Source organism: Notolepis coatsorum, assembly GCF_963971535.1.
Source record: "Notolepis coatsorum genome assembly, chromosome: 8".
NCBI lineage: Eukaryota > Metazoa > Chordata > Actinopteri > Aulopiformes > Paralepididae > Notolepis > Notolepis coatsorum.
The window spans coordinates 58,827,903-58,843,317 of NC_140172.1; the positions used below are offsets into that span (position 1 = coordinate 58,827,903).

The window sequence follows — 15,415 nt, forward strand, 5'->3', positions numbered from 1 at the left end:
GGGGGTGGTCGAACACTTTACGCATCTCGGCGACGTAGGCGGTGAACGAGTTGCAGTGGGGAGACTGGCTGTCATGAAGATTTGTTGCCCATGCCAACGCAGGCCCCTTGAGCAGACTCGACAGGTAAGCGATTTTAGATGTATCACTCTGATAGGTGTGTGGCTCTGCGTCATACAATACAGTATTAGCACTGAATACATTTTCACATGCACCTTTACACACCTCATCTGCCTGGCCACACCCCCATCCGCTCCTCTACATAAGCAGGGGTGTGGCCATACTAACAGCTCCTTCCCAAGTCTTTCACCACAAAGGCAAGACCACGGGGTCCTCAGTGAGTCCGACGCAGAGCGTCACTATACTCATATGGTTATATACATAACCGTATGTTATATATCGTATAGCTCCGCTCTGCGTCATACTGTAATACAGGAGCTAAGCAGAGCGAGAGCTCGACAAATGTACCCGCTGAGGTCCCCCACAACCATCAGACCCGGGGAGGACCCGAGCCCCCGGACCCCCCTAATGGAGGATGGGAGGGTATCGGATCCGACTGTGCGAAGAGGAGATTAGCAACTCAACGCACAGAGTGAGCAGACCGTGGGACTTACCCACGACTACACAAACGCGCAACCCACATGCCACTAGGGAACGAATGGAAGGAACAAAACCCCGTTACAACCCCTAACATCACGGGGTCAAGAGCAAAAGCCCAACCCATGGCAAGGCCATAGCAGCGGAGCGTGAAGGAGGACCCAGGAAGGGACTGGACCCACCCGGCGGTCACTAGTGACACCACCCCCCACATTGCCAGCGTATTCGGACAGGGCCCATCCAAGAGCAGGCCCTTCCCCCCTACAGCACGCTGCACCGAAGCATTCAAGAGGCTACACCCACAGCGGGACCAGGCAGCGCACCGTGGAGACGACCCCCAAAAGAGGTCGACCCCTCAATCCAGGCAACAGGCCACTCGACCTGAGCCTGGAGCACTGCGGACTAGACAGGCGCCAAAGGGGTCTGCTGAAACAGCACCCCGCGGAAGGGGCGTATGCTGGCATGCTGTGCACCATGTCGCAGCCTCCACAAAAAAACCCTCGACTCTCTAGAGGGGCCGAGGCAGAGAAGGCTGACATGATTGGCAGACGTCATGAAAGGTGCGGGGGCACACTCACAGGTAAACAGGGCCAAACCCGGCCTACCCCGAGAGTTGACTCTGCTCCAACACACCAGGGAATCAACCACCCTCTTGGTTCAACATGAGGTGGTTGCTCCTATAACCCCTCAGGAAAAAACTCCAAAACACACCTGTGGGTATACACTGGCTATACCGCAGTACAAGTGTTTCAGTTTTCAAAAAGGGGTTATCCCAGGCCTACGGGTCGACAAAACAACTTCGGACCGGGCCCGGCGGACCGGGACATACACAGGGATGCCAGAGGAATTCCAAAGAATCACCTCAACAGCCCCCTCCCAGCCATGCTGAACAGGAGAAGAGAGGGGCGAAAAGAATGGAGAGAGACCAGGCCCCCTTAGCCTTAACAGTGAGGGGTAACACGCAGTAACACAACCACGAACATCTCCATAACGTCAAAACCCTGTGACACCCGGGCGACCCGGCATTTTTTCCCCTGAAAAAAGCACAAGTCCCTCAGGGTACCAGAACAGCAGATCTGCGTCCCCGGCGGACAACGGGTTAACTGATCTGGACTGGCATGACCAGAACCAGTCCCGTGCCCTAATCACGCCGACATCCCCGACACTAGGGGGGGGGGTAGGTACACATGTCGATCTAAAACAATATAGAGGGCGCCACCCAGACAGTCCCCTATGTACCGCGCTCAGTGGCCCACCCCAAGGGCGTGAGACCCCTCTACCTATGTTTTGATCTATTCCGTTAACATCCCCCAGATATGAACGAGAATTCGTCGAGACAACACTGGTACTCGGAAGAGACAGACTCCATCCCAGTTGCCCTATAAAAACGCAGTTTTAATGATGAGCAACCAGGGCGCGCAGGCACATGCGTGATTCCCATGAGAAGCACCCAGGGCCAGCACTATGTATACGTCGAGACCCAAACACATCAATGGATAGTCACAAGACACCAGACATTGTTCCTCCAAGCCGCTTGGGAGAACGACAAGAAGCCGTTGCGCTTTATTTCCTCTTTTTTATAAAAGAGAACAAGCAGACTGACATGGATCCCATGTGACGCGGCTGAGGGAAAAAATATTTTTATTTTTACACCCCGTCAACCTCTCCACAAGGGGGAGACGGGAATCCTCAGAGAGACTTCCCACGTGAGCCACAAATTGAAAAGTCAACGTAACATTGAGCCATGTGACCAAAAGGCTCAAGTTACACATATATCGAGCGTAGCAGAACACCAAGTTCCTACGCTCTGCCACGACAACTTGACAATAACAGAGAACCACACATGGGGCCTGTAAAGAACTCACGGAAGTCATCGTCCAATAGAAACGCGCCCAGTGACGTATTCTATGACGGGGAATCCCATGACTCAACTGCCGGTGATAGGTGCGGAGTCAGATAAACCCTCCCCCCCCGTGCCGAGCTGACCTATCAGCGTGGCCGGACCGAATGAAAAGAGGGTCAAACCTCCGACCAATCAGAAGAGGGAAGGAGGGGTTTATTCGGTTACCCCCTCATAAACACAACCCTCGTATACGATAACAAAAATAGCCATATGATACCTTAAGTAGCCAGCATGCTAACGAACAGCGTATATCCAAAGGATAAGCTATCCCAATGCACGCTAGCCACAGACGAAGTCTGTGAACAGGGTTTATAACAAGGCCAAGGTTTATATGTGAACACGACACCCGTGTTTTATGTTACAAGAACACAGAAGTTTGATAGAGAGAGAGCGGTCTAAAAGACCGTGGTACCATTACACACACGAGCACTTCTGCAGACCAACACTACAGTGTTGTGGCTCAATATCACCGTTTTAAGCAACAGAACACACAACTAACCTCTACCTTCATATGAAGAACATAAGTCTTCAGGCCGAGGAAGAAAAAACCCTTTCGACCGAGTGTTAGCCACAGGCCTTGCTAAGCACACATGTATATGTAGCGACCAAACAAAGACTAAAAGTCTAGCCCTCCTATCAAACCCACACTAGCGAAGGTTTACACATCGTATCCCCATCATATGTAGTGAATAAACACACAGTTTGTAACAAAATACAGTCCCTCCTAGGAGGGACTTTTTATTTGGACAAAATCATATGTGGGCCGGGGAAGGGAAACAGGGGAAACAATAGGGGAAAAAGTCACTGTTAGCGACGCCTACCACGAGCCGCTCGTGGCTTGCCACCCCGGGGAGCCCCGGAGGGACGGTAGAGGGTTGCCTGGTCTCGACGATCCCTACCGTCACCTCCGATCGTGGATGGGCCGGCTGCAGTGGACGAGGCGCCCTCTCTCCTCCTGGCCTTCTTCGCCGAAGGGCCAGCAGTGGCGGTGGTAGCGGCGGCGGCATCGGACACGGATCCCCGACGATGAGCCTTCCGCCTGACTCCACCGGCGACATCGGGCGGGGGGAAGTGAGGCTGGAGCACAGACCACTCCTCCTGCATATCCCTGCAGGTTGCAGTCATGAGCTGCCACGCCGACCCGAAGAGCCCAGCATCGGAGAGGGGTGCCGTCAGCAGGGGAAGCCTCTTCCTGTCCGGCACTCGCGCCTGCTCCAGCCAAAGATGGCGCTGAGCTAGAGTGGCCAGGGTGCGTACTTTCCCGGCGGCGATGGCCTGCAGCTGGATCAGATGCAGGATGGCTCCGGCCGCCTGGGCGTGCTGAACATGTTGTTCCTCCGTCAGCACTGTACCGCCCGTCATCATCCCGGACATAAACCTCACTAGCTGCGCGATGTTAGACGTAGCAGCCAGGGTTTGAGTACCGGCGATGAACGACTGGTCGCTCCAGTTGGCCAACCGCCTCGCCAATTTCCCGTGGGGAACCGGCTTCCGCAAAGGCTCCAACACCACCTCAGGACAAAGGAGAGATGCCATCGGCCTATCAAGCCGAGGCACCCCCTCCTTCATACCCTCGACCAGACCCACCACCCTCGTGACTTGCACGTAGGCGGGGGTGAGGCCCGTGATGTGGGAGACCACCTGTCCCTGACGGACGTAGGCCTCCATTGAGGGGAAAAATGGGCAGACAACGCCCGTCTCCCTCACAGGACGACGTTGCCATAAGTGACCTATGAGATCATCAGGGACAGGAGCAGGCAGTGGCTGCGGCAGTGGCACGCCGTTTGCGACTGCCGCCATGAGCTCGGGGAACAAGGCACGTAGTTCCCCATGCGTACCTCCCCCCACCGAGTTCGCGTCCCTCACATACGACAGACTACTGCCCATTGCAGAGCCACTTTCCGATGTGGCTGATAGCAGGGCATCTCGTCGCTGAATCGGAGGTTCTAACCCGACACCAGAATATGAGGGACCCCAAGGAGACATATCACCCCCTGCCATTTCATCCTGAACGGGAGGGGGACATGTCTCCACCGAAGCGTTGAACAAAAGTACATCTGCTTCTACCATGTAATCCTCCGTTTCCATCAGGCACGGAGAAACAGACGCACTGTCATCCGGCTCCAGCAACTCACCGAAACCAGGCCGTTCGCGCCTACAAGCCACCATCCTATGACAGGAGCGAGCAGACGCAAAAAGCTTGCGTCTCAAATCCTCCGCCACGAGAGGAGCCGGCCGCCCATCGGCAGACGACTCCCCGATGGCGGAGGAACCAGAGCAGGAACCAGGCCATCTCACAGGAGACGGCGCTGGTGCACCAGCTCCTCGGAGAGGCAAGCTACCCACCGGACACCTACCGGGCGTGGATGACATCCACGACAGCGGCGTCAAACCCGCCCCAAGATGCACGGCAGAGGAGGCAACGGAGAACCGCTGGTGAAGGGCGACGTTGCTAGCGCGACCCCCCGAGGTAAACATTATAGCTTAGCTCTTTTCTTTTGAAGTTTATGAGAGAAAGAAAAGAGCAAGAAATAATGTGAACTCTTTACTCAACTTCCTTCAGCTAATAAACCTCGTCAAAGTGATTGGTAGACAGGCACTTTCTTGTGGTGAAAGCAAAGAAGGAGGTGAGTGTATGGCCACACCCCTGCTTATATAGGTGGCGGATGGGGGTGTGGCCAGACGGATGTTGGTAGGTAAAGGTACATTTGTGAGTTTTTATTCAGTGCACAAGTACTGGAGTGAAGTATGTGCAGTAATGACGCTGAGAAGAGCTACATGATATGTAACTGTGACAGGTTGCAAACAGAAGCTGCATTGATTAGCCTTCTTTTCAAAAAACAATTACTATCAAACCAATTAATATTCATATCTGCAGCCAAAAGTAGTTCCTGGTCGGAATCCGTGGCGTTATGTATCATAATACAAATCTTATCCAAATATTCAATATTAGTACCTGGTGGTCTGTATACCAACAGCATCAATATAGGTTTTAAAAAGTGGAAAAAGTTGAAAGTTGAAAGTTTGAAAAGTGGATTTATCATAGTGTTTGAAACTTAGATTTATCATGGTGTTTGAAAAGTAGATTATCATGGTGTTTGAAGGTTGAAGGAATTTCTCAATGCTAAAGATATCAGTGAGGAATATAAATATTTGGGAAACAGCATTTTAATATGGTCTGGGTTGAAAAATAGTGAACCTATTCTTTAAAAGCTATTTACAAAATATATTTTACAGGATATAAAACAGTTTAACAGTTAAAGTGAATTCGAGTGCCATTGAGCTTCTTCCTTTCTCTCCTCCTAGACTCCCCTTCTCTCCTCCTGTACTCCCCTTCTCTCCTCATGTCCTCTCCTTCTCTCCTTCTGTCCTCCTATACTCCCATTCTCTCCTTGTCCTCTCCTTCTCTCCTCCTGTACTCCCCTTCTCTCCTCCTATACTCCCCTTCTCTCCTCCTTCTCTCCTCATGTCCTCTCCTCTCCTTCTCTCATCCTGTCCTATATCTCTCCCTCTCCCTCCCCCCTCTCTATCTTCCCCATTCTCTCCATTAAACTTAATATATTGTACCTGGATACTGGCTGGATCAGTGGGATATTTTAATGGCAACAGTAGAGCATTCAAGTTATTTGTTGTGTTGTTTGAATAATTTCTCTCCCTATCATCATTTTCATCCTCGCTTTCTTTAGCATCTCCATGACCGTCTTCATCATCATTTCTCTCCATAGCATCATCTGCATTCTCTCTTTCCTCAACTTCTTCATCATTTCTCTCCATAGAATCATCTGCATTTTCTCTTTCCTCCACTTCTTCACCATCTCTCTTCCTGATATCATCATTTCCCTCTTGAATATCTCCATCTTCATTGTCTGTACTGTCTTTATCTAAGGTGGAGCAACTTATATTTGTTTTATAATAGTAATATAATTGTACCGTATATAATATTCGTACTGTAGCCTACAATGTTATAATTGTATTATAAAAATAATATGCCATATATCACTACCACCACCCACTTTTAAGTTTACTACCACTCTTAAGTTAGCTTTAAAAAACAATTCACACTGAACTTTAAAGTGCTATGGGTATATTTTGTGCAAATAATCCAAAAATAATTTGTACACTTTATTTATAAATTGAGAACACGGGTTAGCATAGAATCAGCTAAGCAAGGTATCTGTTTAGTTAGCTAGCTACATTAGTAATACAGCTAGCCTACTGTAGCCTAGGCTAAAACATACTGCCATCAATAAAAGCACTTGCAGTGTAGTAATGCATAATTGGTAACAAACTCAATCTTTGCAACTTCAAAGAAAGCTTGATGTATTACCTACCTCACACACAGCAGTAGGATGCAGGGTTACAGCTCAGACTGCATTAAGCCCTCTGGCATCTGAACATTCAAGAAGGGATGTGTCTAAGACTGAAAACTTAAATGGATGGAATATTGTAGTGACGGGGCTGCTCAGAGTTGTAGTAGCTAACACTTGTGCGTGACATTATTGAACCGTTGGGGCACATGGTAAATTTTAGACCATTGGAAGGGCACCAATGGGCACGTCCTCTAATTTTCGCCACTCAAAAGGGCATTTTAGCGTGATGTTTTCAACTGTGGGGGCACATTGTCAAGTTTAACCATTGGAAGGGCACCAATGGGCACGTCCTCTAGTTTTTTCCACTCAAAAGGGCACTTTAGCGTGATGTTTTTCAACTGTGGGGGCACATGGTCAAGTTTAACCATTGGAAGGGCACCAATGGGCACGTCCTCTAGTATTTCCCACTCAAAAGGGCACTTTAGGTTCAGCGCAATATTTTCAACTGTGGGGGCACATGGTCAAGTTTAACCATTGGAAGGGCACAAATGGGCACGTCCTCAAATTTGTTCCACTCAAAAGGGCACTTTAGCGCGATGTTTTCAACTGTGGGGGTACATGGTCAAGTTTAGACCATTGGAAGGGCACCAATGGGCACGTCCTCTAGTTTTTGCCACACAAAAGGGCACTTTAGGTTTAGCGCAATGTTTTCAACTGTGGGGGCACATGGTCAAGTTTAACCATTGGGGGGGCAGCAATGGGCACGTCCTCTCATTTTCCACACTCAATTGCCCCCCCCCCCCCTGAGTCCGCCAGTGCATATTGGTATTACAACTCTGTACATACATCTGATTAGCACTACAACCAGTAGTATTAATTTATATATTTTATACCCAGTTTAATCACCTGTACATTGTATATTACTATTGCACTTTCTTTTTTTAATTTTATTTATAGCATTTTCAGCTTTTTCTGGCCACGCAGGACCTTTTGGCCACGCAGGACCGACAGAGGAGAGAGGGTGAAACGGGAGGATAAGAGGGGAAGACATGTGGCATATGGCCACCGGGTCTGGGAAACGAACCCGGGGCGCCCGTTTCGTGACTCAGTGCTCTATGTGGTGTGCTACTGGAGCGCCATTAATATAGCACTTTACTGCTACATTTGCACTCTGGTTGGATGCAAAACTTATTTTCACTTGTGCTGTATGATGACAATACATTTGAATCTAATCTAATGACCTCTCTCTAGACAAGACCCCATGACCTCTCTAAACAATATCCCATGACCTCTCTAGACAAGACCCCATCCCTAGATTAGTTGAATCAATTGACTCAAAATGAAGTAATCAATAAAAAGAATCAAGACTGCCCAGCACTTTAGCAGATATGACAATGCCTTGCCATTTTATAATTGATTGGTGACATCACAGGTACATCCTATGAAGTGACCTCATCAATGAAGTTCAATGGTGTTTCCATTAGGGGTGTAACGATGCATCGATTAATCTAAATGCATCGATTCTAATGTGACGATTCAACTGCATCGATTTTTATTATGTTAGAATCGATTATAAATATATAAATAATTTTTAATGTTTTTTTGTGTGTGTATTGTTTTTATTGACCTAGTCCATTCATGCTGAGTGAATCAGTTCCCCCAGCCACATTTGTGTATTCAAAATTTTTTGGGGAATTAACTGAAAATGCATCGAAAACTAATCGAATCGTGGTCAAATGAAGATATTTCATGCATTGAATTGTTGCCTGAATAATCATAATCGAAATTAATCGTTGTGAGGTCGCATCGTTACACCCCTATAGTTTCCATTGATGTCTGGGGACTGATGACGGCTGTTACGATCCAGATGTTTTATTTGATTGATTACGTACATACAAGAGATGACAAAGAGAAAGAATATTGAAACACACTTCTAAGATGAGATCAAGGTCTTTTATTTTTTCAAACAATTCTGTGTTAAGACGAGTTCATTCAACACAATCTTTTTTTGAAAATTAAATCATTCTATGAAATACAATCCGGAGTCAATCTCTCAGAAATAAAACACACACGCTCGCACACACACACAAAACAAATATTGTAAATATGTTTAATAAAATTAAAAAACAAAATACTGAAAAAAGGGTCAAATAAAATTATAGTCCCCTCCAAATATTCAGCTTTTCCAGCTCCATGAGTTTGACCCGTCTTCCAGCAACAACTGTTATTAAACATCATAAATCCATTCATACTTAAAAGTTGTTTTTATTTTGACAGGCAGACGTATACATACGCTAAAAGGTGAAAGGAGTGCCATTCGAATTATGACTGGAGCGGGCGACGCGTCTTCCTCCACCTCGACTCAGAACTAGAATATACATATCATTCATTTATTGATACTTCATAAAAGGCAATTTCTGGGATAATTTCATAAATGCAAAAAACCAGACAAGCATCCAAACAGTTAAGCGATTGTGTTATACTGACTGAGAAGAAGCATAAATTACAGCTTCTAAGTGATTAGAGATCAAGAGCAGAGATTAAGTACAAATTCTCCAACGAGACACACAGACCTTACATTCAATCTGCCAAAGGCCACATAGAAACCAACACTTCCTACACGTCACACCGAGATGGAGAGCCAAGGTCTCAACTTAGTCAAACACTAATATTGCTTATGAACGACAGATGTCATATAGTCAACATTTCTATTCATAACATTTTGTGACTCCGTTCTGTAAATCTTCAGTCATGCCTGCTCCTAGCGACAATAAACCTCTCTATGTGCATCTTGGCTGCAATTCAGAGTTTCATATTAAAGTAATAGTTCACTTTGTTTAAAACTGGTAGTTATCTCAACCCGTCCAAAAAGTACCAGTGCCAGTGTTTTGAGATCGTGGAGATGGACAGTGCTAGCACCTTTTTGGCAATGCTAGTGGAAATCAATGGGATCTGTTAGCATGGCTCTGAAATATCACACATAGCACCCTCTTAACAACTTCCTGACTATTTGACAACATTGTTAACTACATAGGACAAAAGAATAAATACAAATAAAAAACCTTTTTTGACATGCTAATAGACGACATTGACGTCCACTAGCATTGCTAACAAAATGCTAGCAATTCCTACTTCCAATCTTAGTGAACTGTTCCTTTAAATCAATACAGTAAGGCTTTAGTACCAACACTGTATGCATTGGTATTCAAACTCCTCTGTTGGAAGGAGCTTCTGTACAAATACACATTATTTTAAATGTTTTTCAGTTTTTTTTTCATGCCACATCTGCTCTTGAGATAAAGTGGAATGATGATTTCAAACATTGCACTACTGTGAAATCATGTTGCTGTTTTAAAGCTGGTTGCTAAGTACAGCCCACAATGAATACAGACCCACTATACAAAAATGTCAATTGACCGTATTCACATGGCGGCCATTTTGCTATTACGTCACGTTCAGGATAGGATTCCTTTCCACCCTGTTCACAAAGGAATCCCATCCTGAGGGTGACATAAGAGCAAAATGGCCACCATTTGTGAACCCCATTGCACCATTGCTGGGTCAAATCGGACCTCAGTATTCAGAATACTTTTCACAATTCAATTTATTAAAGCAGAGTCGGGAGAACTGGGTTCTTCAATTTACACCAACATTGAACCCACATAATTGGAAAAACTCTGAATTGCAGCCCTCTACATTAAATCCTGCTCTTGTTATGGAAACAAGAACATGTTACTTTAACCTCACTTGATTAGTCGTCAGGTTAGGACACGCAAAAGAAAATGTGCCAACTCATCAACCCTGTCCCATCGGCACACAGCTGTCTCACTTGACCGCTAACCAGGGGTGTAAAGTACTTGAGTAATTATACTTTGTTACAATATTTAAGTACTGTTTTGGGGGATTTGTACTTTTACTCAATTACATTTCAGAGAAAAAAAACATACTTTTTACTCCTTACATTTAAAATGCAGACTTACAAAGTACAAATCTCACAGGTCCAACCATTTTAATTAGTACATTTGTTTCTCTGGCTGAACTAACGTTAACATTATTAATCCTGCGGCCGCACTTTATTTAAAAACAGCCAATCAAATCCCCATCAATGGAAAATGAACCCACCCATACCCATGCTGATTGGTCCTTGTGCAAGACTAGAAAGCGGGGATCTTTGATTAAACACCTGCTATCAGAAGAATAGACAGTCAGAAAAAGTTTTTTTTACTTGTGTGTTTTAGCCAGATACTAAGATTTTGAGACGGTAACCATACTTTCACTTAAGTATACTTTCTGGGTACTTTTTACACCCCTGACCCTGTCCCATCGGCACACAGCTGTCTCACTTGACCGCTAACTCTATCTCACAATAACTAGTCAAAAAGTTATCAGACTGACCACACACGGAAATATCTGGTTACTACAAGGACGTGTCCGTCACAGCCACACTCAGAAACGTCTGTTCTACACCACAAAGAAAGTCCCAATACCCTAATCACGTCTTTTCCGTTAGCGTACACTCAAACGACTATAGCTCCGTTTTCTGTGCCGTAAGATACGTTGTGCTTGGATTAATATAGCAGGAAATGTTATACACATCTTTTATAGATGTACATTCATTTGACATTTCTCAATATAAGCGAATTTACATATCCTTTAATAAAATAATTCTTTCAGAATATATTAAGCTACCTTCCCCACTTCAGCTTACTTAAAGGATCACCATCATGCTCGTGTATTTTTACTGCACGCGTCAAACAGGGTGATCTGGTTCCATTCATATTTGTACACCAGATACTATGGAACTATTATTCACAAACACAAACGATGGAATACCTATGGCTTTTCTCTATTTTGGTTCCAACCATCAGGAAATGTGCATCTGTATATAAATGTTCTTTCCTAGAAGCCACATAGTCACTATTCTTTATAATTACACATTTCTGAATGAACCATTTAGTTTTTCTTTTTTGTGTTTTACTCATGTTGTAAATGTATTTTTATTTATATATATATATTTTACATTTGAAACATTTGCTAATACAAGTAGCTAATGGCTTGTTAGTTTTCATGAAGTGCCAAAAAATAAAATAAAAATCAAACTGCATCTTCCATATGATCCGAATTCTACTTTAAGTGCACTTAATTGGCACAGGAAACCATTCTTAGTTGCACCTCTTCTTTGTGAGATTCAAAGTAAAAGATACAAGTAGGTGTACAACTTGTCTCCAAAACCTCTCTCCCCTTTTCCCAACTCCAAGGCACTGCGCTTGAACTGTAAACATGGCAGATTACAAGAGAGAATGACTTAACCATAAAACCATGGCTAACAGAGTTCTTGTGACAGTTAATTGCGACATTTGAGATGATAAGATCACAATGGCACACAACTGATACTAAGCACACAGAAAATATATATTACTGGCTGGGAAAACAACTTGGGAAATATTGTCTTTTGATGCTATGGCTCATGTGCACCAAAGCGTGTAAAATATATATTTGTAAATGTACATTTATTGAAGTAAGAACGCTCTATTGTCCACTTACAATTACTTATGCTCTGTAATATCATAATATGTATTTCTCACTATCATATTTAATAGAAATTGCTCTCCTCCGAATATATTCATATTGTATATAGCTTTAATTTAAGACTACATAAAATACCGACCACTTAAGGGGCAAGTTCAGTGTTTTTAGTAGCCTATCCTCGAGCAAGACTCCATTCATGACATCTACAAAAACTTTCAAGTCAGAGTTTTTTTGCTTTTAAGAAATGTGCAGCTATATCCTGTTAGTCAGTTAGCAAAGAGTGCAACAAGTTGGGAGAACAAAATAGTTTCTCTCGCATGCAAGACATTTAATCTTGTTCCATGTGTGTAACAGGAGTGAAAATAAGCAATAGAACACTTTGAAATAACTGACTTGCACTTTTGAGAGAAATGGTCATATATATATATATATATATATATATATATATATACACACACACACACACACACACACATATTTATGTCAGTAGTTATCTGAAAGGGTCTTGGTTAGCAATAAAAAGGATAGGTTTGTAAAAATACTGTATTCACCCTTCAAGCATTTGCTTTGTACTCGACACGTAAAGTGAGTTCATGTCCCTCAGACCTAAACGACGGTGTGAACTTTGGCAGAAAAAGAAAACCCTAAACAATATGAAATGTGTTTTAAGCCACATGTTCCAGCCTTGTTCTCAAACCATCAGTTGGAGTCGCCCCCTCTTGTTATTGCAGAGCCAACGACACCACAAACAGTTAGACTCCTTGTCGGCTCAGGCATCAAGACACACAACTCGTTACTCTTCGTCACACGGACAGTGTCATCTATTGCAATAGGGAGGTGTAGAGGTTACGTCATAAGTGTTTCCGGCCGGTCCACCTCGCTTGAAATTGCAATGCATTTCCAATGGACACATTTCTAAATCGTCTCGTTTAAAACAAATATGCATGAACATTGGCATGTGTGTACCTTTCTGTGTGTATTCATCCACAATCTATAGCTCAACATGAAAAGATTCACAATTAATCGTAAACGAATTACGTATAATTCTATTTCAACCAAAAATGCTTAAAAAATTATGTTAGCGATAGAAGGGAACTCATTTTGTGCAAAAATGGAAAGCTTGCCAATGTTCATGAGGCAGAATTATTACAATAGCCGATAATAACATTTCCCAATGATAAATCCCTATACGGGTGGACCGCGCAGGAAACTAAAGTGACGTCAGACTACACCTCCCTATACCATCTCAATAAGCTCTTTCACACTGACGCACACACACACTCATGAACTAAACCGTTAGAAGTGAAAGAGGGCGGACACATCTTTGCCTACAGCCACTATTCCAAACCAATTTTTCCTAAATACTAGCATCTCCTGTCTTCATTCTCTCTCCTTCATCATTCTAATAAAAAAAAGTTGAAAAGCTGTCACGCTCCTCCTCCACCAACATGTCTTACTAAACGAAATATAAACTCCTCTTTAAAAAAAAGGACAGCACAAGAATAGCATATGTTGCAATATAACGACAATATCATTACAGTAGAGTAAAATTAAGAATACCAGTAGGCTAATACCAAATACAGAAACACTACATATAAATATCAAATCTTTGTAGGTATTGTGTATGATAACAAAAAAAGAAATTGAGATACGAGCCACGTGATCCAAATGATCAATAAATCCACCTAAACCATGAATAATGGAAGAGGGGGACAGTACAGTGCTGCCATGGTCTAGCGCAGACCTGGGCAATTACGGCCCACGGGCCACTTCCGGCCCTTTGGGCGTCCGTGTCCGGCCCGCGGTAACTTTTTACAATTGGAGATAATGAATATTGAGCAGAATTAAGTTCAAGTTATCATTGGTTCGGCCCTCCAACACAGTTCAGGTTTCTCATGTGGCCCCTTGTAAAAATTAATTGCCCACCCCTGGTCTAGCTTATGGTGCAGCTAAAAATTCTGACTGTTTTGAGATGAATTAGGTTTGAAGCGGTACTCTCAGCCTGGGAGAATCCAAGGCTTTCTTGCCGAGGTGAAGGACCTCCAACCATTAGTGCGGCATTTCCTAAAACTATGGGTTGGGACCTGGAACATGGTTTGCAGGTCAGTTTCTGGTGTATTCATAAACCTGGATCCCAGGGTTACACTCAAGTTTGACTCATTTTGGCTCTTGACGCTGAAAAAAGTTGAAGAAAGTCAGTACGAGGGCAAAGGGTTCCCAACCTTTTTACCCCAAAGGGCCTCATATCTCATCACTGATGAAACGCAACACCTCAGACTAAACCCCCGACAAAGAAAGGGCCAGGCGGTGATCTGGTGCTGTTCAGACACACATCATTCGTCCTTTAAAGCGGTCCAAGTCGAGATCTCTGGAGACCAAAACCACAGAAACCACAACACCGGGGTGAGTCTGCAATATTATTATTTCTTGTCCACCTGTCCTATGGCAACGCTCAGAATGGAGGACATACTGTATATATATGTGATTAGAGTAGAGGTTTCAGACGTATATCTATATTTACAGCTTCATCTCCACATATCGATAAATTAATACCTCTCTCTCTACATGTAACCAGCAAAGGAATGTTTTTAAACATACATCCACAATTAGAAAGTAAATAGTTACGACTCGACACTGAGTAACTGAAGAAGAGAAACGGTATATACACAGCAGTACAAATCAAATCAGATGTCCTTACATCATCTGGGGATCAATGGTGATTTTTGATGACCATTCCGGAGAGTGAATCAGGGGTGGTGGTGGGGGTGGGAGCGAGTGCGGGTGGTGGGCCTCAGCAGGAGTTATGGGATGAAGTCTGTCATCAGGATTTGGAGGGTGGAATGGATTTAGAGTTTCTGTGTACACACAGTATGTGTCTGAGAGAGAGAGAGAGAGAGAGAGGTGTGTGTATGAAGATCTGGGTGGTCTTCATCGTCGAACTCTGTTGAGGTCCGCACGTCGACCACAGCAGCTGCACGTTTCATCACCAGTTCATGATGCAGTTCCTGTTGAGGGTCATGAAGTAGACCTGGCTGCTTCCTCCGGAGCGCACGGACGCAAAGAACACCTGAGAGACGT

General features: G+C 44.3%; 1 protein-coding gene across 2 annotated transcripts in view; it reads right to left on the reverse strand.

Annotated features, from left to right (window-relative positions):
- Positions 1–8,747: 8,747 nt before the first annotated feature.
- mink1 (misshapen-like kinase 1) overlaps positions 8,748–15,415 on the reverse strand; it is a 255,643-nt gene continuing 248,975 nt past the window's right edge. For both annotated transcript variants that reach the window (XM_084320845.1, XM_084320846.1), the window contains one exon: positions 8,748–15,404. In XM_084320845.1, coding sequence (XP_084176971.1) covers positions 15,321–15,404 — 84 coding nt within the window. In that variant the 3' untranslated portion in view covers positions 8,748–15,320. The remainder of the gene's footprint in view (positions 15,405–15,415) is intronic.